This window comes from Juglans microcarpa x Juglans regia, chromosome 5D (genome assembly GCF_004785595.1).
Source record: "Juglans microcarpa x Juglans regia isolate MS1-56 chromosome 5D, Jm3101_v1.0, whole genome shotgun sequence".
In the NCBI taxonomy this organism is placed as follows: domain Eukaryota; kingdom Viridiplantae; phylum Streptophyta; class Magnoliopsida; order Fagales; family Juglandaceae; genus Juglans; species Juglans microcarpa x Juglans regia.
In genome coordinates this window covers 32,115,526-32,140,650 of record NC_054602.1, presented here as the reverse complement: position 1 = coordinate 32,140,650, position 25,125 = coordinate 32,115,526, and the positions used below count along the sequence as shown (strand labels likewise).

The 25,125-nt window shown below is 36.2% G+C and overlaps 1 protein-coding gene, 1 non-coding gene and 1 pseudogene across 3 annotated transcripts; all 3 read left to right on the top strand.

The window, feature by feature from the left end:
* Window positions 1-2,032: 2,032 nt before the first annotated feature.
* Window positions 2,033-2,106, top strand: TRNAV-CAC. Its single transcript has one exon. It is a non-coding gene; the product is annotated as a tRNA-Val (tRNA).
* Window positions 2,107-2,120: 14 nt separating this feature from the next.
* On the top strand, window positions 2,121-9,831 carry LOC121265250 (PRA1 family protein A1-like). Of its 2 annotated transcripts, XM_041168807.1 has the most exons (9): window positions 2,121-2,268; window positions 2,356-2,541; window positions 3,141-3,181; window positions 3,269-3,347; window positions 4,411-4,497; window positions 4,573-4,661; window positions 4,825-4,896; window positions 4,980-5,104; window positions 9,495-9,831. In XM_041168807.1, the coding sequence occupies exons 2-8, from the start codon at window positions 2,384-2,386 to the stop codon at window positions 5,081-5,083; spliced, it is 630 nt and encodes a 209-aa protein (XP_041024741.1). In that variant the 5' UTR covers window positions 2,121-2,268; window positions 2,356-2,383; the 3' UTR covers window positions 5,084-5,104; window positions 9,495-9,831. The 2 variants fall into 2 exon arrangements, with proteins under 2 accessions (XP_041024741.1, XP_041024740.1); XM_041168806.1 differs by having other exon boundaries at window positions 2,172-2,541.
* Window positions 9,832-16,087: 6,256 nt separating this feature from the next.
* On the top strand, window positions 16,088-18,531 carry LOC121264059 (annotated as a pseudogene).
* The last annotated feature ends 6,594 nt before the right edge of the window (window positions 18,532-25,125 follow it).

Genomic DNA, 25,125 nt, shown 5'->3' with positions numbered 1-25,125 from the left:
CACACCATGCCATGCAATACCTACATGCGCCCACCTTCGCGTTCCTCAATTGCTCCCTATTCCAACAGGCCATCATCCAGCTCTTAGTTGCTTTGGAGCATGACCCTCGTGCATTAGTACAACCCTGCAATCTCTCTTGAAGCCTCCAAAAGGTTTTGTCTTTACATTATTTAACATCCCACAACTATGTAATTGAATTCCTTAAAATTAGGAGGATTAGGAGGATGAGCTCTTCAATATTTTCCTCAGTATAACCTACAACAAGGCATCATTTCTCACAAAATAATCATCTTTTTAACAAACAAAACAATGAACTCTATAACTTTCTAAATTGTTGAGTCAACTATCTTAGTGGCGACCATTTTTATTTTTTTTTTTAGTTTGGCTCTACTTTCAACTTTCTCACTTTTTTTTTTTTACCCTCTAATCTTTCAATCGTAGTAGAATGTTTATAAAAAAATAAAAGAAAATCTTTTTTGATCAGTAAGATAAGCTTATTTTGTTTTCTTTTGTATATAGTCTATTAAAAAATAAAAGAAAATAAAATAAGCATCTTTTGTAATTATTTATGGTGGGTTTTCTAAATTGGTTTGGCATTTGTTTTAGTTTGCATTTGGGTAGTGAGATAATTTCAGATATTCTGTGAATGATAGTGAAAAAATAATGAAAAAATATTAAATAATAGTAAATAATAATGAAAATTATGTGAAAATTATTAATAAAATAATGAATAATAATTCTTCACTATCCAAACTAACTCTTGAACTGAAACTTAAGATTAAAAACTCTAGTTGCGTTTAAATTTTTACAAAAGCACTGTCAATCTAATTCCACCTCAAATGCATTAAAAGTAAAAAATGATGATGTGAAATAATTGAGTAATACTAAAGAGAAGTCATTGTAGCAGTGCACACTTTGCACTCACTGCATGGCTGCTTCTAGTTGATTGTTCCTAACACTCATTTTGGGAGATGTGTGGTCTAGATGATGCCACATCATGTGTGCAAAATAGATACTCCTAATAGTAACTTTTATCTATATTTATTCGAAATAATTTATAATAATTCATTTAAATTAAAGAGTAGATTATAAATTCATATATTCTAAGATATTTTCTAAGAATTTTACAGGATCATGTATACTCTTCATCTTCCTCAAATCCAATCATGTCCTCATATACACAATTCATTGGTGTTAAATCCACGGCCCCTCGCCCATTTATAGTTTGCAAAATTGAGATCTCTGTCAATAATATATAGCTTGGTTCATTTCTTTGAGTTATTGAGTAATATGAGAATTACTACCAATTGGGAGTCTTTATAAGTTGGACAAGAGAGGCTAAAACACGAGTGAGCTATCCAAGGGATTGGAATTTGAAGTTAGGGACCGAAAGAGGAGAGATATAATAATAATAACACTCAACTTTTTTTTATCAAAAACTATTAATAAAATGGGATTGTGAAATAGTAATGCATTTAATAACTTTACTCTTTATTATTATTTTCTTAATATTGTAAAACTTTTTTCACTAAAGTAATGGTTGAATTAAGTTACTTGTAATGCTAGATACATATTTAAAGCATGATACATTTCTATAAAAATATGGAATCTACTGTTAAAAAATAAATTTCTTTCCATAAGTTTCAGAGTTATGCAATTCTTTTAAAGGACTACAAGAGATTTATAGACTTTAAGGCCTTGTTTTCTTTCTTTTTTTTTTTTTTTTTTGCAGATGAGATTATTGCGATAAGATGATTTGAGATAAAAGTTAAACATTAAATAAAATATTGTTAAAATATATTTTTTTTAATATTATTATTGTTTTGAGATTTGAAAAAGTTGAATTGTTTATTTTATTTTTGGTAAAAATTTGAAAAAAATTATAATAATTAAATAAAATGAGATGTGTTGTAAAAAAAAAAAACGAGATCTAAAACTGTAAAAATCATGAATACAAATCGTGTTGGGAGAAATGTTAGGTGTATTAGAAAATAGTTTGAATTTCATAAAACTGAATAAATTAAGCGTAATCGTCTGGGTGGTGTAGTTGGTTATCACGCTAGTCTCACACACTAGAGGTCCCCGGTTCGAACCCGGGCTCAGACATTTTCCGAACGTTTTGTTTTAGTGATTCCTTTTTCTAGAAAAAAATAAAGGTCGGCTAAAAACATCTCAGAGCCATTTCCTTGTTTCCTTCCTTCGAAGCTTCCTCCCGTCTCGTCTCCAAATTATTGCCATCATACTACATACGACCATCCTCCAACTACGGTTCCCTCTCTCTGTCTAGTGTCTACCATTTTTCGTAGTTCGTTCTCTCTTCTCTTGTCCCCTGTATCATTAAGACTTTCTTTCTAGGGCTCCGCTGCAGAATTCTGAGACACCCATGGATTGGGGCAACGTAACAGCGGAGGATCTCATCGACGCCCTCCGCGAGGTCGACTGGTCCTCGCCACCGCGCCCTCTCTCCGAATTCTTCTCCAGATTCACTGTCCCCAGATCTTACGCCAAATGGAATAGCCGCCTCAAATGCAATCTCTACTAGTACGATACGATTCCTTTTGACTCTTATCTCAAATTTTTAGCTCAATTATCCCCTTGGTTTATTCTCTTATTCTTTCTTGCCTGAGCTACCGCGTTGTACTACTTTATTTTGCGAGTTTTTGTTGTGAATTTTATGGGTTTGGATCGTAACCTTCGATTTCTATGGTTCCTGAGGAATCGATGAGAAGGATATTGATATACTTATAAATATTCCTGCTTGTGCCCCAAGTCTTGGTTTCCGAAAATGAGCATCTAACTGAATTTGGGGGAACAGTCGTATAACGCTCTGTAAAGGTTGTTATTACCATTTCTAGTTACAGTGCAAATGGCATACATCATGAAGGAAGTTTGAGCTGGAGATTGCTTCATTTTTGTAAATCTTATGATTATACAAGTGTGTGACTTTACATGAGCTATACAATTCAAACCCCTATATTTTTGTGTCATTTGGTATGTGGAAAGTGAGCAAGGAACTCAACCATGCTTTGTAGGTAATCAGTCTCAGTTTGGGGTGGAGGGTTTCAGCTTTGTTAGATTGCAAGTAATGTAATCGTGCATATTTATTTTACTAATTTCTATCTAATGAAATGTGTCTGCAGCTATCGAACCAACTACTTCATTTTGATCATATTCATCCTTGGTGAGTAAACATAAGGACTCCAATATCTCCGTTCTTTTGTTATAAATATGTGTAACGTGTTTTTTATATCTGCCTAATGAATTGTAGGATTGGGTTTTCTTCGGAGGCCTGTTGCTCTTGTAGCTGCTTTTATGACGGCACTTAGCATTGCTTTTCTGAATGACAGGTAAGCCATTGTATACAAGCTTGTGTGTCTGTATGTTGTGCTTCTGCTATGTATTTATCTGAATTAGGAATGAGGTTTGCTTAGGTGATATATATATATATATATATATATATATTTTTTATCGTTAAGAATGCCTTGGAGAGTCCTTTTGTCCTCTCTTGAGGTGTTATAAAGTCTTTTTTTTTTTTTTTTTTTTTACTATCTTAGTTTGGTATTTTATCTTATGATTACCCAAGTTTATTGGGGGTTTGAATAGGAGCTTAAAATTGTACTTGAGTTTTTGCACATATATAATTGGAATGTCGTGCATGGTTCAATAGTGGTGTAGTGCTAGTGGTGATCTTGGGAGGAACCCAGACAGTTGGTGCATGGCCTTATTGACCTCTGTTCTTATTAGGAACACATTTTTCCCACTCTGATTTCTCAAAAGAAGACGTGTGTATAAAGAAAAAATGGGCTGGGATTTTCACAAAGCAATTAGCAAATATTGATTTTGGTAGACTTACTAGTTATTTAATCCTTTGTTTTATAAGAAGTTCTGATTTATTTCTGAAACCAGGTAAGAAATCAGCCTGACGTATTTTCTGTGCTACGGATCCAGTGGGAATTTTCTGATGTATATACTATTGGAGAAGGGGGTCTTGATAAAGTTTTGAAAATATCTTAACAAGAAGTAATTGATGTCCATTAGTTCAAGCTTTTTATCCATGTACGCCAAAAAAATGTGATAAAATCTAATCTATATTTCCTACTGTCGTTTTCTGCCGTCCTACCCCCTTCTCTCTCTCTCTCTCTCTCTCTCTCTCTTTGTTTGGGGGGGGGGGGGGTTGCTAAATCTGTGACCTGTGATAATGAAGGGATGAGGAAGGGCATGCTATTTTTTCTTCTTAAATTGGTTGCAATGAGAGTAAAAACAAAAGGGCCATTTTATGAAGCAAAAATATTGATGCTAGGATTTTTTTTCTCTCTTTATACAGCAGTACTGATATGTGATTGTGTAATACTTTATTAGTTACAATTACGTTATTTTCCCATTTATGTTCACTAAGGATTATTTCTACAGCTTTGCAGGTAGTTTTAGTGAGAAGGTAACGAGATCAGTAAGGCAGTTCTCCCCACACTTGGCTGCAAAGATGAGGCCTCCTCTTACGTACGTGTGTATGCTTATTATGTGCCTGCAAGTTGTTTGGTAACATTGCTTTAATAATTCTTTTGTTCTTGCCAGGCCTGTTCTTCGTGGACGTCCATCAGCTAAAAGAGCAGTATATATTTGTGGTCGGCCTCGTTGGGTGTTTCTTTCAATATTCTCTACTGGTATTTGAATTATGAGCATCATTATTTTTTCCTGCATGTGTTGAGAGCAGTATTAATGTTTAATCAAATACTAATAAAATTAAATGTCTACTCAAATGGGCTTTTCTCTGACTTATATTAGTTCTTTAAACATTTACTCATTGTTTTTTTCTTTTTTTGACAGTGAGTTTCATCCTCTGGTTTGTTTCTTGTGGTCTCTTAACCGTCTTATGGGCTCTTGCCATTGGACTGCTTGGTATGTTGCATGCTATAATAGATCTCACTTCTTTTGTCCTTAGTGTTTTCTATGTGTTGTAGTTAACTCTCTCTCTCTCTCAGCCGCCATCTCACATGCAAGTTTTCGAACACCTAATTTGAAAGCTCGTTTGAACACGTTCCGCGAGGAATTTCGGGCAGTTTGGCGCAATTATAGTGAGCTGTAGCTTGGATAGAGTTTGCAGGATGTGAGTAAACTTTCCCTAAGCTTTATTAATGGTTCGATTCTTAACAGTTACTGAGTTTATCCTGTTTAACATTCAATATCTGGATTTAATTGGAATTCAAAATAATATATTTTTCCACAAGTTATTGAGGAATTGATGTGTGGCTTAAAAGGTGCTGGGGCCTATATTTTTCTGAGATAATCTGCACGTGAAAAAGTGAAACCAGGGTTTAATTCTTGCATTACTATTTTTTTATATCTATGATATTGAAAATTTTGATCTTGTTATCATGCTAATTTAAGGCATTCGTTTGCCTCTCTTGTGGAGAGTAAGCCTTACAATTTAGGTACTGTCATATGCATTCTTTGATTAATTTTTTGCTGCTTACAGTTTAGAAAATATTCGGTGTTTGTCGCTTATATGAACAGGCATGTCACCTATTATGGAATTAATATCAGATTAGGAAAAGTTAAAAAAGACAGTCTATTTGCCGATTAAATTAATTTGATTAAACAAACAATTTCTGCTCTGTTTCAGTTCCTAGCTATGCTTAAACATGTAGGATACCTCTTAGGTGTGAAATTGAATGGAATTATTCCCTTTTAGACACGGTTTTGCAGCTGATTATATGCGATGTTAACTATCTGGGTCTTATGATATCGAGTTTATTTTGCAATTACCAAATCGAAGCATTGAGTTTTATATTTATTGCTGGGGTATATGGCCCTAACTTAGATAGTGAGAGGAGGTTGCTTTGGGATGAGCTAGCTGGCTTATGCTCTTGGTGGGAGGCTCCTTGGTGTATTGGTGGGGATTTTAACGTAACAAGATTTCCCAGCGAAAGATCGGGGGGGGGGGGGGGGGGAGACAAAATCAAGCTATGGTGGACTTCTCGGACTTCATTTTTGAGTTAGATTTGATGGATATACCTCTTATGGGAGGTGATTATACTTGGTCGAATTATCAAGCTTGGTCAAGATTAGATAGATTCCTCATTTCTCCCTCGTGGGAGCTACAATATTGAGACTTAAGCCAGAAAAGACTCCCAAGGATATGTTCAAATCATTTCCCTGTCTTGTTAGATTGTGGTGGCATTCAAGGGGGTAGAAGGCCGTTCAAGTTTGAGAATATGTGGTTAAAAACGGAGGGGTTTGTGGATTTGATTAGACAATGGTGGAATTCATACTGCTTTGAGGGTAATCCAAGCAATGTATTGGCTGGGAAGTTGAAAGCTTTGAAGAAGGATTTGAAGACATGGAATGAACAGGTATTTGGTGATGTAACTATACAGAAGAAGAGCTTATTTCAAGAATTACAAAGCTTGGAGGGTGTAGAAGATGTGAACAACTGAAAAGATCAAGTAGTTTCTGAACTTGAACGTCTGACTCTAATGGAGGAGATCTCGTGGAGGCAAAAGTCAAGGGCATTGTGGCTTCGGGAAGGGGATAAATGCACAAAATTTTTTCACTGAGTTGCTAATGCACATAGGAGGTTCAATTCCATTGAGTCCCTGAACATAGATGGTGGTGCATCCTCAGATCAGGTTGTGATAAAGGAGTATGTGGCTGGCCATTTCGAACATCTGTTGTCGGAATCTCAGACCTGGAGGCCTACTGTAGATGGTTTAGCCTTTGAGGCCATTGATCAAAATAGTTCGGCCTGGTTGGAAAGACCTTTTGAAGAGGAAGAGGTACAACAAGTAATCAGGAAAATGAATAAAGATAAAGCTCCAGGTTCGGATGGTTTCACTATGGCTTTTTTCCAATCTTGTTGGGAAGTGGTGAGGGAGGATGTAATGTTGGTTTTTCAGGAATTCTTCACTTATGGCAAATTTGAGAAAAACTTAAATGCTACTTTTATTGCTCTAGTTCCTAAAAGGGTTGGTGCAATAGAGGTACAAGATTATAGGCCGATTAGTCTTGTGGGTAGTGTCTATAAGATACTTTCAAAAGTCCTTGCCATTAGGATGAGTTCGATCATGACGAAGATCATTTCTAAGTCACAAAATGCCTTTGTGAAAGGGAGACAAATTTTCGACTCGGTCCTTATAGCTAATGAATGTTTGGACAGTAGGATCAAGTCGGGAGTTCCAGGTATTATATGCAAATTAGATATGGAAAAGGCCTATGATCATGTTAATTGGGATTTCCTGATTTATATGTTGGGGAGATGTGGTTTTGGGGAAAGATGGAGGAAATGGATGAGGTATTGTGTGTCTACGGCTCGCTCCTCAGTGTTGGTAAATCCCCCCGTGGGGTTCTTCAATAGTTCGCGAGGACTACGTCAAGGTGATCCATTGTCACCCCTCTTGTTTGTTCTAGTTATGGAGGTGCTAAGTAGAATGGTGTCGGCTGCAGTAGAGGGAGGTTTTTTCTCTGGATTCTCAGTAGGAGATATCCACGGCTACCATTATTTTTCACCTTTTGTTTCCATATGACACCTTGCTATTTTGTGAGGCAAATGTAGGGTATATTCAATCTTTGAAGGCCATCCTACTTTGTTTCGAAGCGGTATCCGGGTTGAAGATTAATCTTGCTAAGACGGAGATGGTTGCGGTTGGTGATGTAAACAATATCAGAGGGTTGGCTGACATATTGGGTTGTGTGGTTTCTTTGTTGCCAATGAAGTACCTTGGACTTCCGTTGGGGGCTTCCTTCAAAGCTAAGACAATTTGGGAGGTGGTGCTGGAAAAATTTGAGCGGAGGCTGGCCGGGTGGAAAAGATTGTATTTATCTAAAGGGGAGCGTATCACTCTTATCAAAAGTACTTTATCCAACCTTCCCACATACTACTTATCTTTATTTCCTCTTCCTGTAAGCATTGCAACTAGAATAGAGAAAATTCAACGGGACTTTTTATGGAGTGGAGTAGGAGATGAATTTAAATTCCACTTGGTCGGGTGGGACAAGGTATGTTCTCCTTTGAGGGATGGTGGCTTGGGGGTTAGGAATGTGAGAGATTTTAATAAGGCCTTGTTAGGTAAATGGTTGTGGCGTTATAACAATGAGAGGGGAGACTTATGGAAAGGGGTGATTGACTTGAAGTATGGTCGTGATCGAGGGGGTTGGGTTTTTAAAGAAGGTAGGGGGTCTTATGGTGTGGGGCTATGGAAGTATATACGGAAAGGTTGGTGCTCCTTTGCTAGTAATACTCGGTTGTGTTTGGGGGATGGGAGTAGGATCAGCTTTTGGAAGGATGTGTGGGTGGGAGACACGGCCTTGAAGGAGGCTTATCCCACAATTTTCAGTATTGCAAGGGAGAAGGAAGCTATGGTGGCTGATTTGCGGGTAATTAATCAAGGTTCACAGGAGTGGAATATTAGCCTTACTCGGGATGCTCATGATTGGGAAGTGACTAGTTTGGTGGAGTTTCTGAACTTGCTGTACAGCACTCCTATTGCGGCCACAACTGAAGATTCGCTGGAATGGAGACCCTCTAGGAAAGGGAAGTTCTTGGTACGCTCCTTCTATGACTCTATTACTATGCAACAAAGGCATAATTTTCCATGGAAGACCAAATGGAGGAGTAAAGCACCAACCAAGGTAGCATTCTTTGTTTGGACAGCAGCTCTAGGGAAGATTATGACCATAGATAATCTTAGACGTTGTGGCCTTATCATCATGGACTGGTGCTGTTTGTGCAGAAATAGTGGTGAAACGACGGACCATCTACTCTTACATTGTGATTTTACTCGAGATATTTGGAGTTATTTCTTCAGCAAAATGGGAATAGCTTGGGTAATGCCGGGTAGGGTGGTAGAACTGTTAGCAAGCTGGAGAGGGATCACTGGAACACTACAGATCAAGGCTGTGTGGAAGATGACTCCCATTTGTATGTTTTGGTGTATTTGGTGTGAAAGAAACGAGAGGCTTTTTGAGGATCATGAGCGCTCCATGGAAGAGTTTAGGAATTTTTTCTGGAAGACTTTGTTTTTGTGGGCCATTGCTCTAGATTTGAATGGCCTCAGCTTCCATGATTTCCTTGTAACTGTTTCTAGTTCTTAAATAGGTGTATTCACATGTATACTTCCAGTGTACCTGGGCTATGCCTACTTTCTTTATCAATGAAATAATTTATTACTTATAAAAAAAGAAGTTTTATATTTATCATTTATCCTTGTCATTAGTTTGACACAATATTGGTGGTGTGGTGAGCGAATACAATCCCAACATAAGTTTATGCTTGTGATTCCTTTTTCCCTTACTCTATACTATTCTTCATTACATTCCAATCTTGTACTAATTAAATTGGTCATTATTGCTTTTTGGCATGGATCTATACAATTATTTATCGTGTTCCAATCTTGTACTGATTAAATTAATCATGAGTAAACTTTCTTTTTGGCATTAATGTTTTTGTTGGGCATCTATATTTAGAATTCCGAGTTTTCACCCTATGCTTTTCTTTTCAGTGAATTGTTCAATTCTGAAGCTCATACTGGTCGTCATTTTCTATTTGGGATCAGCTTATGCTACGTCTGGTATAAATAATTTCTTTTGGCTGCTACTGGAATCTTAGGTGAAAGCTGCTAATCTATGCAGATCACCCGCATGTAAATTGTCAGGAATTCGTATTTCTGTAAAGCAAACTGTTTTCATTTGTTACTCGTATGTAGAATAAACCATGGAGCATTTATATGCGGTCAGCACAAATGTTGCTGGGATATCGGGGCACACTTTAAATGCCAACCCCAGTTTGTGACAGGATTCGATATTGCTTAATAGAAATCTGTCATCCAGTTGCCTGTATGGATGGTAGTATCTTTTTTCCCCTTTTAAGTTTTCCTTGTTCATTTTGTTAACTGATCAGGTGTGGTTGAATGAGGTGGTTTTATGTTTTGGTTGTATGCATGTTTTCCGTATTGTTAAAAAATTCCAGAAAATGCATGGATGGTATAATTGGAGCTTGTGCATGGTAAGAACAAAGTCAGGTGGGATTGAGATAGACATATTTCCTGGTCAAATGCAATCCCCTAGAAGCTCTTGGGATTGGAAAAAAAGTGACACACTACCATGGCACGGCATGAGGAGTACTGGGGGCAGAAGGGTTTGTGAGGAAGAAGAGGCAGCTCGGGAACGGCTTAGGGGATTGGGAATCGAAGGAACCCGGGACGTAAACTAGTAGTGGGCTTTCGTGGGCCAACACGGTAGGAAAGGCAATGAGCTTTGCAGTAGAAGGAGTCATGCCTCAGTCTCGAAATCATGGGCCCGTTTATTTCATGTTTGCTTTTTATCTGATGTAATAAAATAGAACAGAGGGCATTTTAGTATTTTTAATTTAGTAGTATTTGTAGCCTGTCTCTGACTAGTTATCGAAGAAGGCTTTGTTTTTACAGAAATTGCAGTGAAATCATACAATTTTTCATCATCTACATTCCTTTCATTTTCCATTTACATTCAACCTGTTACAAAATTCGAAGCCTTTCGTCGATGTGCAAGACAGAAGGGATTTTCCTTCGCGTTGCCAGCTCTCACATGATGAAAAAGCACAGCAAAGAATGTTGAAAAGAAATGGCTTCCGCGTCGCCTTTCAACTCACTCGGTGACTCTTTAAGGGGGGGTTTTCTTTTACTTCCAGACCGGGAACCTCCCCGCATTCCTTCTATAGAGAATTCGACACAACTTGGAGGTGGAGCCATTAACTTCCTTGTCAGGTCAGAATCAAAGTTTCCTTTTTCCTTTTGCATTGTGTACTGGCTCATGACATCGATGATGCAACCCTTGTTTCTTTTCATTATTATGCTTTTCATGATGACTTGTCTCTTACACCATTACACGCCAACGCCATTTGTATCGCCAGCTGCACTGCTTTAGCTTTAAGTTCCAACCCAACCACTCAATTTCTTTCGTGGTTGACGACACACTGACCTCAATTTAATCCTTTCCACGTCCTCGTATTTTTTTACATCAAGCATCTGGCTAGAATAGCAAGGCTACTTGCAAACAAGTTTGGTCGAGCGTTCAGTACCTCAACCACAAGTACTACTTAAATATACTTTGTTTAAAATATCAGTTTAAAACTAGTAAGCAACGAGGAACAGAGGGTTACAAGGGGTCAAAGGTAAGCTCGATTTCCGGCATTGGACTTGAAAAAGTCAATCCCATGCCTGTCTGCCGAAAGGGGCGGGGACTAGAGCAAGCAATCCTTGATCGTGCCATCACACGGTATTATTAATTTTTCTCTTGGATTCCAATATGACATGGAATAAAATCAAATGTCAGCCTTTGCATGCGAATGTGTCTTTATTTCCTATGATGTACATCTCTGATAAAGAGGGTCCCTTTCTTTCTCTTTCTGAGCATAAACACGGCCGAGAGGGGGGGGGGGGGGGGGGGGGGGGGGGGGGGGGGGGGGGTGGGGTTGGGTTGGGGATGCGGGTCACGTTGCGCATAAAAGAGTAGCATTCCCCATAACAAAAAATAAAGCATTGCTTTAGAGTTGCTTTCTCAACTGAGATTCTTTTTATTTCTTTTAGTTTTCTGGTAAAGGAAATGATGATACAATCTTTAAAAGATGAACAGTTGGGACATTTCCGTATACTGTTACTGTTGAATTCACAGGCTGGCCCATGTTATTTCGGCCTCTTTCAAGCTCAGCCCATGTTCACCACTAATTATATCTCAAATCCTTCTCTCCATGATCAGCATCATTCTCTGTGTCTCTAAACAGAAGATACCACGATTTATTCGACGGGGGCCACGGGGCAGTCAGCATCAGCCCTGTAATGAGCAGAAGAAGCAAGAAAGCAAGCTTGTTGCTTCCTTGAGACGATCGTTCAATGAGAAATCAAACAGATCTAGAAAGGTTCACAAATTGGAGCAAAAGAGCATTAAATTAAATATGGGGCATCATTACCTGAACTGGGCGCAAGCTTTGGCGTCGGCATGGGGGTTCATGTTGCTGGTGGGTCTCATGTGTTGTTGCCTCAGCACCACACCTCGCCAACACGGCAGTATAAGCAGCAGCAATGACAGTTGCAGTTGTGATGGTGGCCATGTGTGTGTTTGATATGTATTATATTTGATTAATTAATCTTCTTTCAGTCCCTTCCTTCTAGGTAAATTTTTGGTTTTCAACTCTTTATTTATTTATTATTATTATTTTTCCATTCATTTTTACTTTCTGGTTAGGAGGTTGGTGAATGATGAAGGCTGTTTGCTGTATAGAAAACATAGGTTTGATACTAATTTATCTGTCTTTCCTTGAACTTTACTACGTATTTTCTCTTCCTTTTCTATGATCAATGCCTTACAAATTATAGGAACAGAAGAAAAGAAAACCCGCACGTCTACCTTGCTTAGCAGCTGGGGTGGTTTGATCAGAGAATATTCTTTTTTCTTTGTTGGCAAAAATTGAATAGAAAAAGAAGGGATTAAAGTTGGGTATTTTTCAGTATCAATCCAAGATACTGAGAAGAAAAGAAGAATTACCGATGAAGTTAGCCCATTTGCCAAGATTATGCACGTAACAACTTGTTCTGGGGTGTACTTTTTCGATCCAATATTGATATATATGCTTCAGACGACAGATGAAATTAAAGTACTCAGGCCTGCAGAGAGTTAGTTCCTATTTTGAATTTACATGGTTCTTGCACTAATTCATGTCACCGCGTGTAATTTGAAACTTAAGCAAATCATGAACGTGAAAACGATCGACATTCTTGCTTGAACAGCAAGGCTGATTGATAAGGAAGATTAGTTCATGTTCGGATCCTAACTTGATTTGATAGATATCAAGTAAAATGGAAGATTAGCATTAATATTTGTAACATGACCACTTGCAGAGACCCTACTGCATGTGCAGTAACATAAAGATCAGGCAAAATAAGCAGCACTATTACGCCCCGTTTGGATTCAGAAATTGTTTCATCTCATCTCATCATTATAACTACTTTATCAAATTTTTACACAAAATATAATAAACAATTCAACTTTTTTAAATCCCAAAACAATAATAATATTAAAAAATAATATTCTAACGATATTTTTTTAACTTTCATCTAAAATCATATCATCTCATATCTAAATCTGAATAAATAATTATGAAAAGTCTAATGGCTTGATATTGGTCAAACTTAATTCCATTCTTTTATTCTAACAAAGAAGACAATATTAATTCCTTTGTTTCCCAGAAGTTAAAATAATTAGAAACGCATGCATACGGAACATGATCTACGTGCATATTCATTCGGCTCTTTTTCCTATAGTCACAGTCCACATATATTTATATATATATATATATATATATATATTGATATTAATTATGTGCCTGATCTCGTGTTGTATGTCCACTAAGTTCCCGGACTGGTCACCTTGTAACAATGACAGCTTGAGCCGGCAATATTCACACTCTAAATTGGAATAGCAATACAGAACATAGTGTAGAAAAAGATAATCAATTTAAGTTAAAAGAGAGCTAGGGAATCTCGAAGTTCTATACAATTCAGCAAGAATAACATGAAATTAACCTTGAAGGGCTTAGGAGGCAACAATTTAAAAATATAAAACCTCGCTGTTGCCGAGGATCGAACCCGACAGACGAGAATACTTACCATTATGCTACAACGACTTTGACAGAGGTACATTTTCTTTAGTAACCCTTGAACTTATAATTTACTATGAGCATGGTTTTGGGCTAGATATTCTTATAGGCCTCGAAGGATGGGCTGCAATTGGCCCAAGAAAATTAGAATAATCCCCTTCTAACTTTTATCCAAGGCTTTTTATTATGGTATATTATAATATGAGAAATCTGGAAAATCTAGCAGATGCTGCTGCATGGGCTCCTCGAATCTGATTTAGAATTCCAATACGTGATATTTCCAAGAAATAGATTAAAGAAAACATTATATTGTCACACAGAAAGTTAGAAACGACTAGAGAATATGGATCATTTGATCAAAGCCTGCATCAATATGCAGTGTCATTAGTATTCTTTATATTAGTAGTTGTAACTATATATACCTACAGATCATAACCAATTAAATGGATCACTATGATTAAGATTTACTACCAAAAAAAATATATATATATATATTTGTAACAGATTACTTGGGACGAGAATGATTATTTGGAATAAAAACAGATTCATTTTAACAGAAAATAATCATTTTCACAGGAAATAACTAATGATAAATAATCAGTTTTCTTGCAGTGATTCAAAATAAACATATGCTTCTAAATATTGATCTCTCATGTACGATTTCCGGCTGCCATGCATCATCGATCTCTGGTTATAAGTATGACCAACCATTTCCGATCGAGATGCATCCTGCGCAGTTTCATTTTGCAGACATCAGTAAAAACTGGAAAATGAAAAGATATATAACCCTCGGCCCAAGATATAACAGATCATTATGGAAATATATAATCGATCGATCGATGAAATATTCTCATGATCAGTATCTGAAAAGATGAAGTTCATGCAGATTAAGTAGATGGAGCCTCATTTCAAGTCCGGGACTAATTAGCTTCTTCTGGCTCAATTATTATATCCATATTAATTAATTGTTCAACATTTACGGCCTTAAATATTAACAGTACCACTCAATTTCATATGATCTATTTCTGATCGAAAACTTAAAATTAAGAAGGTAATTGAACATGATCAGGATCTGGGAATTGGCGATCATTAATATTGACGGCAACCTTTAATTAGGAGGACTTCGATATATATTTGGATTTTCACTTGTGGCCGTAGTTTAACAAGCAATAAAGGAAATAGCTAGCTAGGAAAAATATAAAGAGAGAAGGAACAAAGAACCAAAAGAAAATTTATAACTCTTTAATAATATTGTTTATATGTACGTATGTAGGATATGTAGATCTTTAATTAGGGGGTAAAAATTCATAGAAACTCAGAAAAGAAAAACGCTCAAATAGTGTTCGATCCTTTTCCCTCGGATTTATTAATTAGAAGGGTTATCATGCAAGTTTATTTTGCATAATTCTATAAACATACTTATATCTGATTCATAATTCAAATTGTACATGATGTTTTCAGATCATGACATGCATTAATAGGCCTGAAAGACGTGAATTAAGATCATATATATATGCTTTAAGGTACCTAATTCAATCATATATAAAGAATGCATGTTTTAAGATCATGAACTGGATAAGATGAACTTTTCCCTTCTTGTACTCAAAGGTCTCATGAACTTATCATATTGTATAGTTGAAGTTTCGTACTAGCCAAAATTCAATTATGTACCTTAGTTTATTGAATTCTTGATTTCTTGTGACTCAAATGATCAGCTCTGCAAGTAATCGTCGGTACCCGAAATTGACCTTGCTATTCGTCGTTGATTTCTTCGATCGCCGCCTTTTGAGAAACAAGATTTTACGCATTTAAACCTAATTGGAGTTCCCTTTAATTATTGAATTGTAATTTCTATATCATTTGTACACATGATATATAGGGAACCTATAATTAATGACTTTATAAGTTGGGGATATCCGATCCCCGTACCCCATGCTAGCAGACCCAACTAGCCCGCGTTGGCTTTATTGTATTCACCTATCATTCTTACCAAATTCGATCTCAAGTCATACCTACAATTCTCACATACGTTAAGTAATGTATAATGCATGATGTCTCATTGTCCATAACCAGTAAAGGGACCATTTTTATGCCAAGGCATACAGTTAGAATTGTCTGAGTTTTTCAATTGTTGACAATTTATAACTTGGTCCATGCAGACTCATGAATTGTATGTTAGTGCGTGGTCTAATATGAACAAGTACGCGCGTCATATCCAAGAAAGCACAAACGAGATAAAGTTGATCAAGAATGTTTATGAACTGATGACTTTTTCAAGGTCGTGATCCCTCACACGTACTACGCATTATATTGTTGGAATTTGGACTCATGAGCCTATAAATACCTTACAATTCTTGTTAAAATGATATCAAGATCGCAAAATCCTAATTTCAAAGGCTCATAAGATTTCTCTCTCTCTGACTCTCTCTCTCTCTCTCTCTCTCGCTCGAGCTCTCTGATACCTGTACCCCATTCTCCATGGAAACAACAAATGTAGCTCTGAAGCCTTCAACTTATGGAAACCTCATCACCGTTCTCAGCATTGATGGTGGTGGAATTAGAGGAGTTATCCAGGAACTATCCTTAGCTTTTTAGAATCTGAGCTGCAGGTCGACTATATTACTCTAGCAACATGCATGCATGTTAATATGAATTAGAGCATATTCCACGTTCAGAATATCACGCATTCCATTTTTATTTTTAGTCGACTCAATGATGCTGATCCATACACCATATATTAATTATATATGCATGCACACGCATGCGTAAACACCCACACATTAATTAGTATAGAAACACAAAAACATATATACATTATTTAGATTATATCTTAATTTGTTTGGTTATGGTGCAGAAACTGGACGGTGAAGATGCAAGAATCGCAGATTACTTTGATGTGATTGCAGGAACAAGCACAGGCGGTCTTGTGACTGCCATGCTGACAAGCCCAAATGAAAAGAACCGACCCTTGTTTGCCGCCAAGGATATCAAGGACTTCTACCTAAACCAATGCCCTAAAATATTCCCACAAAACAGGTGAACTCTATTTATTTATTTTTATTGTATTCAATTGATCCACAACTCGCTTTATAGTCATTAACATGAACTCGATCATGATATATTTGAATTCCAGTTGTGCATGGTTCCCTCATATTACGAAGATAATGAAAGCTTTATCCGGACCAAAATACGATGGCAAGTATCTACACAGCCTTGTCAAGGAAAAACTTGGAAGCACAAGGTTGCACCAGACATTGACCAATATTGTCATCCCAACATTTGACATCAAGCTGCTCCAGCCAACTGTCTTCTCCAGCTACGAGGTACGTAGAACTACTATTTAAAATCGCGTACGTTTCCATATTTTCCATTCACAAGCGAATTGAGGAATTACGATGTAATTCTTGATGACCATTGAGTTAGCTAGAAAGTTATAACCTTCAATTTAATAATGGAGCTCCGTTCTAATTATAACTTCCAATTTTAATCTGATTAATTTTCCATGCACCAGGTGAAGAGAAACCCAAGCTTAGATGCCTTACTCTCGGACGTATGCATCGCAACCTCAGCAGCACCAACTTATCTTCCCGCTCATTACTTTCAAACCAAAGACCCCGCAGGAAAAGTTCGAAACTTTAACCTAGTAGACGGTGGCGTTGCTGCAAATAATCCGGTATGTACGTACATTTCATATGATATCATATATCGGCCTACACATGCAAACAAATCTAAATTCCCATTTCCTTTTTCTTTAGAAGATTAACTTACTAAATTTGTGCATTAAATAATATTCTAGGCTTTGCTTGCCATCGGTGAAGTAACAAAGGAGGTCACTAAAGGAAATACAGACTTCCTTTCCATGCAACCGATGGACTACGGAAAGTTTCTGGTAATATCATTAGGAACTGGATCTTCAAAAGTTGAAAAGAAATTTAATGCGCATGAGGCAGCTAAGTGGGGCATTTTGAGCTGGCTAACCAATGGTGGTTCCACACCAATTGTTGATATATTTACACAAGCAAGTGCGGATATGGTCGACTTGCACCTTTCTGTTGTTTTCAAAGCCCTTCAGTCAGAGAAAAGCTACCTACGGATTCAGGTATATATTAGTATTATTATTATTATTATTATTATTATTCATGGCCGCCAATATTTCCCCATAAACGGATGCATGCCAATATATAATGAATATATGAAATTCAAAAGCCTTTTATCAATTCAACCTTTCTAATTCATGCATTTACAGGACGACAAGTTGACTGGGGATATCTCTTCTGTGGATATAGCCACAAAGAAGAATTTGGATGATCTTGTGAAAGTTGGTGAAGAATTGCTAAAAGAGCCAGTTTCTAGGGTGAATTTGGAAACTGGACTTTTCGAGCGTTCTGGCCATGAAACTAATGAAGAAGCTCTCAGAAGGTACGTATCTGGCTATATATAACTCTATATAATTAATTAATTAAACTTTGACAATTGCTTAATTTGATGAATTCTATAATTAATTATAAGTTAATTATCACGTTTATAAATTAACTCGATGTTAGTCAAATGGAATATTTATCAAACTCGTTTATTTCTTGCAGGTTTGCGAAAATACTATCCCAAGAGAGGCAGCTTCGCCATGCTAAGTCCCCTAATGGACAGGCCGCAAATTCCAAATGATGTTACACTAATTTAAGCGATCAAAGAAATTAATGTTTGTGTCATCATGAATAGATATTTGATTAATTCTTTTGTAATTGGAAGTTGTGGAAAATTATTGTAAGGTTGAGGTGGAAGCACATAATAATCCACCATTTGACCCAGTCATTCCAAATCATGTAATTTAATTTTCTGTAATTTTTTCTTCGATTTTTTATGGTGTGATCAATAAAAATAAGGCAATTACCTGCCAACTATAATTTTTATATGAGCATTTTCTCTCAAACAAATTGCAACTTTCTTGGAACTATTGTTCTTGTGTGTGTATATATATATATATACACACACACATATATATTGTATCATGAGTTCGATTTCCTTCCTTAGTTTCACTGCCCGTCAGTATTTCTGCATCTTTCCTCAGATTCACCCACACAAATGCCATGCAGATATCTTATATGCAGATTCACTATCCTCTAGCTAGGGACCGAATGGCCAGTATATATAGATAGATAGATAGATAGATAGTACTTTTTACAGAAAATTAATATAATTTAATTTTTCTGAATGGTCTTTTTCAGGAAAATTAAATAAATAAAGAAGTATGAGTTTTTATTTTATTTTTTGGATTTTCTAATGATAGCTTGACTTGTCTTTTGAGGAAAATAAATAAAGATCAAGTGTGAGTTATTATCTTTTTTTTTTACATGTAACCAATTGGTGATCATGATTCTCATAATATAAAAAATGTTATTATTCATTCCATCAGTTTTTAAATATTAAATTAAGAATTTGGATAAAATAAGTTTTGAGTGTTAAATTAGACGGATAGAATATCAATATTCATTCAGGTTGATAAAGAAAGCAGTTGAATATTAAAATATTTTCTTAATTATTAAGTGCAACAAAATCTTTACTAAGTGGTCTCAATTAATAAGATAATGCACGTCGACCCATTCTTATATAAGTTTTATTTATTCAAGTATTAATTATTAAATACAACAAAATCTTGTTACTCACATTGTTTGTTGCATATCAAAATATGGTGTACAACCTTCTTTTTTTTTTTTTTTTTTTTCCATGCACCTGTCAACTTAAAAAAAATCCCTTAATTGTATTTTTATATTATTTAGTGAAAATTCATGTAATACGTCACCATCCCAAGTTGTTTCAAGAAAAAGCAACAATATGCCTCATTTGGTTACACAGATCATGAAATGAGATGAGATGAGAAATATGTGAATAATAGTGGGATGATTTATGAATAATAGTAAAATAATATCTAAATAGTAGTGAAATGGTTTGAGTTAAGTTATTTTGTGGGGTTTTGAAAAATATGAGAGAAAAAGTTGAATAAAAATATTATAAAATTAAAATATTGTTAGAATATATTTTTAATATTAATTTTTTTTTTTGAGATTTGAGAAAGTTGAATTATTTTTTGTGTTTTGTTTAGAAGTTTGGGAAAGTTCATGTAATGATTAAATAAAAAAGTTAAAAATTTCAAAATTTGAAATTAAAAAGTATTTATATTTGCATTGTATTTAGATATTGAGATGAGTTGAGACTATTTATAAAACCAAACTAGGCAATAAATGCAATTTCATATATTTCCCGCTGATATTTTGATGTCCAAGTTTATGAATATACGAAAGCGTGCGCTGTGCAGATAGCTGATCACCATATATATAAGGAAAAGAAATATTCTTGGCATCCGCCACTGTGCGCATCAGCCAGTTTGCACACCTTATGTGGCACCCATCGCGCTCTCCCCATCACATGGTTCCTCTGTCATTTGAAATTTCATCTGAAATTTCTTCCTTTCTTTTCCTGTCAGAAAAAAGTTCCCCACCCAGAGAGACTTGCTTCTTCAAACCCCACCTCACCTCAAGACTCGACCCTCAGTGCCCCACCTCAAGCAGCGCGAGCTTCGTCTTCAACCTCACCCCGACCCCAAGCATGTCGACTGCTCCAGTCCAAGCCTCCGACTCAGTGCACGTCGACTGCACCTGGCGAGAGAGAGAGCTGATGAGAGAGAGAGAGCCGATGATGAGAGAGAGAGAGCTGAGGCGAGAGAGAGAGACCTGGTGGGAGAGAGAGAGTTGATGAGAGAGAGAGAGAGCCGCTGATGAAAGAGAGAGTCAATATGAGAGAGAGAGCCACTGGAGATAGATGATGAGAGAGAGCGGATGAAAGAGAGGTGCGTTTTGTATAATAATAATATATAAAATAAAAAAAAAGATAGGGGATTGCCACGTAGGGTATGCAAAACTTTAAGGGAAAAGCTTCTATGCCCTCCATGTTTGACTGCTGTAGTTGACCACTGGTCAAAAACTTATTTTTATTTTTTTTATTTTTATTTAGTGGTTAAGGAAGTGATTTTAAGTGTATTGATATATTTTTTTTTCTTAAAAATATTTAAATATATTAAAAAAATATGAAAAGAAAAAAGAAAAAAATTAGAAACCTTACCCTATATAGGATGGGCAGCATACTAGCCTTACCCTATATAGGATTAGATGTCTCGTTGCACGTACGTGATGCTTGGATTCGACGTAAGTTGAACGCTCGATCGCTTTCATCAACTGCGTGCAATTAAAGACTTACACAGTATTATATAATATATATAGCTCTGACTAAGCCAAATGTTTGACTATATTGATTCATGGTTATGTGAGTGAGGACCCGGCGCCACATCCAGGTCAGATTTCTACACTTCGGCCGATATTGCGTATGTAACTAAGACAGGTACTGATCTTTTATCAATATTTAATTGTCGAGAGGCCCACAAACTTTAATTAGATTTGGAGAAAGGTAAATACTCTGTCCATATAACATGTCTACTGAAATTCTTTATCGAAATATATATTTTTTTAATTTTTTTACTTAATAATTAAGTAAAATGAATATGTGATTTTTTAATTTTAAAAAAATATTTAAATAGTTTAAAAAATAGTAAAAAAAGATAAAAAAATAAAAAATTTTAAGTGTTTGATAAAAGATTTCGGTAAAAATCTTCTGTGAACATAGCAACGTCCTTGGAGAAAACAGAAAAGACACGAGATTACAAGAGTATTGCACGTACGTGTTTAATAGTATTTTATTGGACTTCATGGGTGGGCAGCGGGCTGGCTACCGCTTTCCGTTCGTCTGTCCCCTCACTTGGGCCGATCTAGGGCACTCATCCGCACAAGGCCAATATGCAAGTGAAGCTAGCTCCACGCATTTTTGGAAGCCGAGGGTTGAGGCCAGGCTAAGTCCAAACCCGGCTCAAATATAACTCTCCAAAACGACATTGTTTTATCATGTATTTTATTTTCAAAACAGCCTTCCCCAACCCCCTCGTATATATCTTCCTCTTCTCTTTCCTCTCTGTCTCCCTTCCTCAGGTCTTCTATATATCCCGTGGTCACCATCACTGTCGCCCCCCGCTCCATCTAGTTGCCATTTGTTGCGCTCTCTCTATCTCTTGTCGTCACTCTAAGTATCTCTCTCTCAGCTTGCCCAACATCTGAACGGTGACACCCACCCATGGTGGCGACTCTTCTCCCTTCCAATGCCCATGCAGGGCGGGACTTGTTGCCAACCTTTCGGATTGCACCCTATTCATGATGACGTACGTATGAATATAATATAGCTACGAATTAACTAGCCGAGTAATTAATTAATTGATTAAGTTAGTACTCCCCTCAATTGCGATAGGTGCTAGGATTTTAGTGTGTATAATAGATTACTAGACTTTGGTTGAAAATTCAGACCGAAGGACTAAAACCACACGGGAAATTAATTTTAACTGTCTACTTCTGATGTACGGAAATTACAAAGTCAATGCATGCAGACTGCCTAGCTATATATGTGGAAAGCCAAATTTACATTGAAATGGCAACAATATTCTAGCTAGACAGCTAATTAATTAAAGAATATTGAAATGTACATGAAATATCAAATGTACCAGCCTCGTTATATAAAAATAAAATATTTAATTATACAAATATTGTACTATGAGATGGTTATAAATTCACAAGTTATCTAAACTATTTTGAAAGAGGAGTAGTACTTCTAAAGTATACCTCTTCTTCAATTCACGGCCTTGCTTTATATATAAAACATATATAATATAAGGGAAAAATTTCATGACTAAAATGCTATTTTAACGATGAGAATTTCAAAACATGACATGTTTTTGTTCAATATTAGATCAAACCTACGAAAATGAAATGTGTTGACATTTTTTTTTATTCATTTTTTTAAGAAAAAGTATCTTACTGAGCAACATGTCATCACTAGCTAATAGTTTAATTAAAACCAGTGAGAAAATTATCGTTCGTATTAAGCGATGGCACCTACACAAGAAGTTTCGTCACAAATTAGTTTTTATTTCTTACAAGTCTAAGCCATGATGTGACATTAATTATATTAGAAGGAAAAAGTCCATTCTAATGCCCTTCAAATGAAGCAATCTGATTTTAGTTGGCTTGAATTAAATGAACCTTAATTGACACAAATTCAGCCAGATTCAGCTTATAAATTATATATATATATATATATATATATATATATATAAATTAGGCTAGTAATTTACTACAAGAAATATGGTCTTTTGCCATGAATTTTTTTTCCAAAATATAAACTCTTGGCAAATAATCACCTAATTACACAAAAACTGTTCGTAAGAAAAAAAAGACCTTTTACCATGTTGTATCGTCGACAGCTACAACTTTGTGGGATAAAAATTTCTTGAGGCGAGAAAATGGTCTTTTGCGATGACTTTTTCCCATCGCAAATAGTATTACCAAAAATAATGGTTTCGTCGTGGGTAATTAGTATTTGTGACGGGTATTTATCTTTTTGCGTGAGACTTTAGCTCGCCGCATAGAAACTTACCTGAAATTTTCCACTATTCGATGTGATTTGTTGTTGTGGTGAGAAAATGGTCTTTTGCGGCGATAGAAATCTGACGCAAAAACTCATATATGCCCATTTCTCACAAGTTCTTTTTCTAAGACATAAGCGGGTAGAACATACTTAGATGATGATACACAACATCCGTGGAAAAAAAATAACGTTTTACCACAAAATCATGTTCGACGATCGAAAATTCGTGAGGAAAAGTCACTTTTTGCGGCAACTTGGTGTTGCCACAAAAATTCTGCCATATCAATACTTGAAATCAAAAGCTTGGGAAAGTAAACTACCTTTTGCGGCAACTTAATGTCACCGCAAATAAGTATTTTTTGAAATTCTTTGGGCCATAATTAGTTTTAATCTCCACCCTTGGATCACTTAGATCCCTATCCCATCCCTTATTTCCTCTCTTCTCTCTCCCCCCTCCCTCTGAATGTTGTATCCCCCCCTCCCCCCCAAAAAAAAATCGAAAACTCCCTCCCTCTCTCTCTCAACCGCCACCACAGACGCAGTGCCACCACCACGCGACTAGCCACTCATCCCTCTCGATTTGACTCTCTCTCTCTCTCAGATCTCTCTCCCATCCATTATCTTCTCTATCTCTCTCTCTAGACTAGGGCTCTGCCGCCGCCACCTCCACGGCACGACACCATGGTCGCCCACAGCTCCTCCGCGTCCCTCTCTCACTTTCTCCTATGCCGATCAACCCATTATCAGCCCTAAAATGTGTGGATGAAGAGGATACTTGGTGGTCATCTAGGCATATCAAAAGTAGCTGAAGTACCGCATAGGTCAATGAAGCTATGTGTTTAATTTGGAGCCAAGTTGTATCTACATAAGGGCATACTTAGTCGCATATGGAGCCAAGTTGTATCTGCATATGCATACTAACGACCCTCTTGTCATTCCCACTCAGCAAACATTAATCATGTATTTCTATGGCCTTAATTGAACACTGGTTCATGTTGGAATGTTATAACATATTGATATGAAATTATTTTATATGGTTGTGAGTGTTTATTGAAGTATGTTTTATATAATAGATTTAATTTGATACCTAGTTAAGTACATAATTTGAGTGTTTGCATAGATTATTGTTGTCTTCAGTGAAAATGCAAAGCTTGATTGGATTGATATAAGAATGCCTACAAAAGTATTCATTGGCTAACAATTTGTGAGAAATGCCACAAATCAAGGCTAATGTTTATGTACGATATTAGTAGGAAAAAAATAATTTTTCCCCACAAGCTAGTATTTTTAAGTAAAACATGGTTGCTAAACTTTTCCCATAAACTATTTCCTACAAGATCTCATCATGGGGAAAAGTATGGTCAATACTTGTGCTGACGATACAAGCTGGTGGAAAGTATTTTTCCCATAGCCTAATCTAGTGCATAATACTAATACCCACGAGAAGCTCATGTCGTAATAGAACATATTCCCATGAGTATAAACGAAAATGGATGTCCTTTTGTGGCGAATTTTATCGGCTCTTGTCACAAGAAGTGTCATGAGAAAAGATAGGTGTTGGCCACGATTTCAACCTTTTATAGGTTATAATACTTTTTTCCGACGAGTTTTTTCCCACGAGCTTCCCACAACAAAATTTTGTGAGAATATGATTTTTCTCACAAAAAGTCAAATTTTTGCCACAAAACTCATTAACCAAATTAACATGATAAGTTTGATTTGACGCATCTCAAGTACTCATTCAAGCTCTTTACATGAGTTGTATGCTATATATAATATTCAAAGTCAAAGGTACTACTTCTCTTGATGGATTGATAGATCATGTCATGATTGATTGATCGTGCATATATATACATATACATACATATATATATACACACACACACACACACACACAACTTGCATGTAATGGTGAATCAAGGAATATTTTTTAAGGGTAAGTACTATATATAATAAATAATTATCTTCGTATATCTTAATTTTCA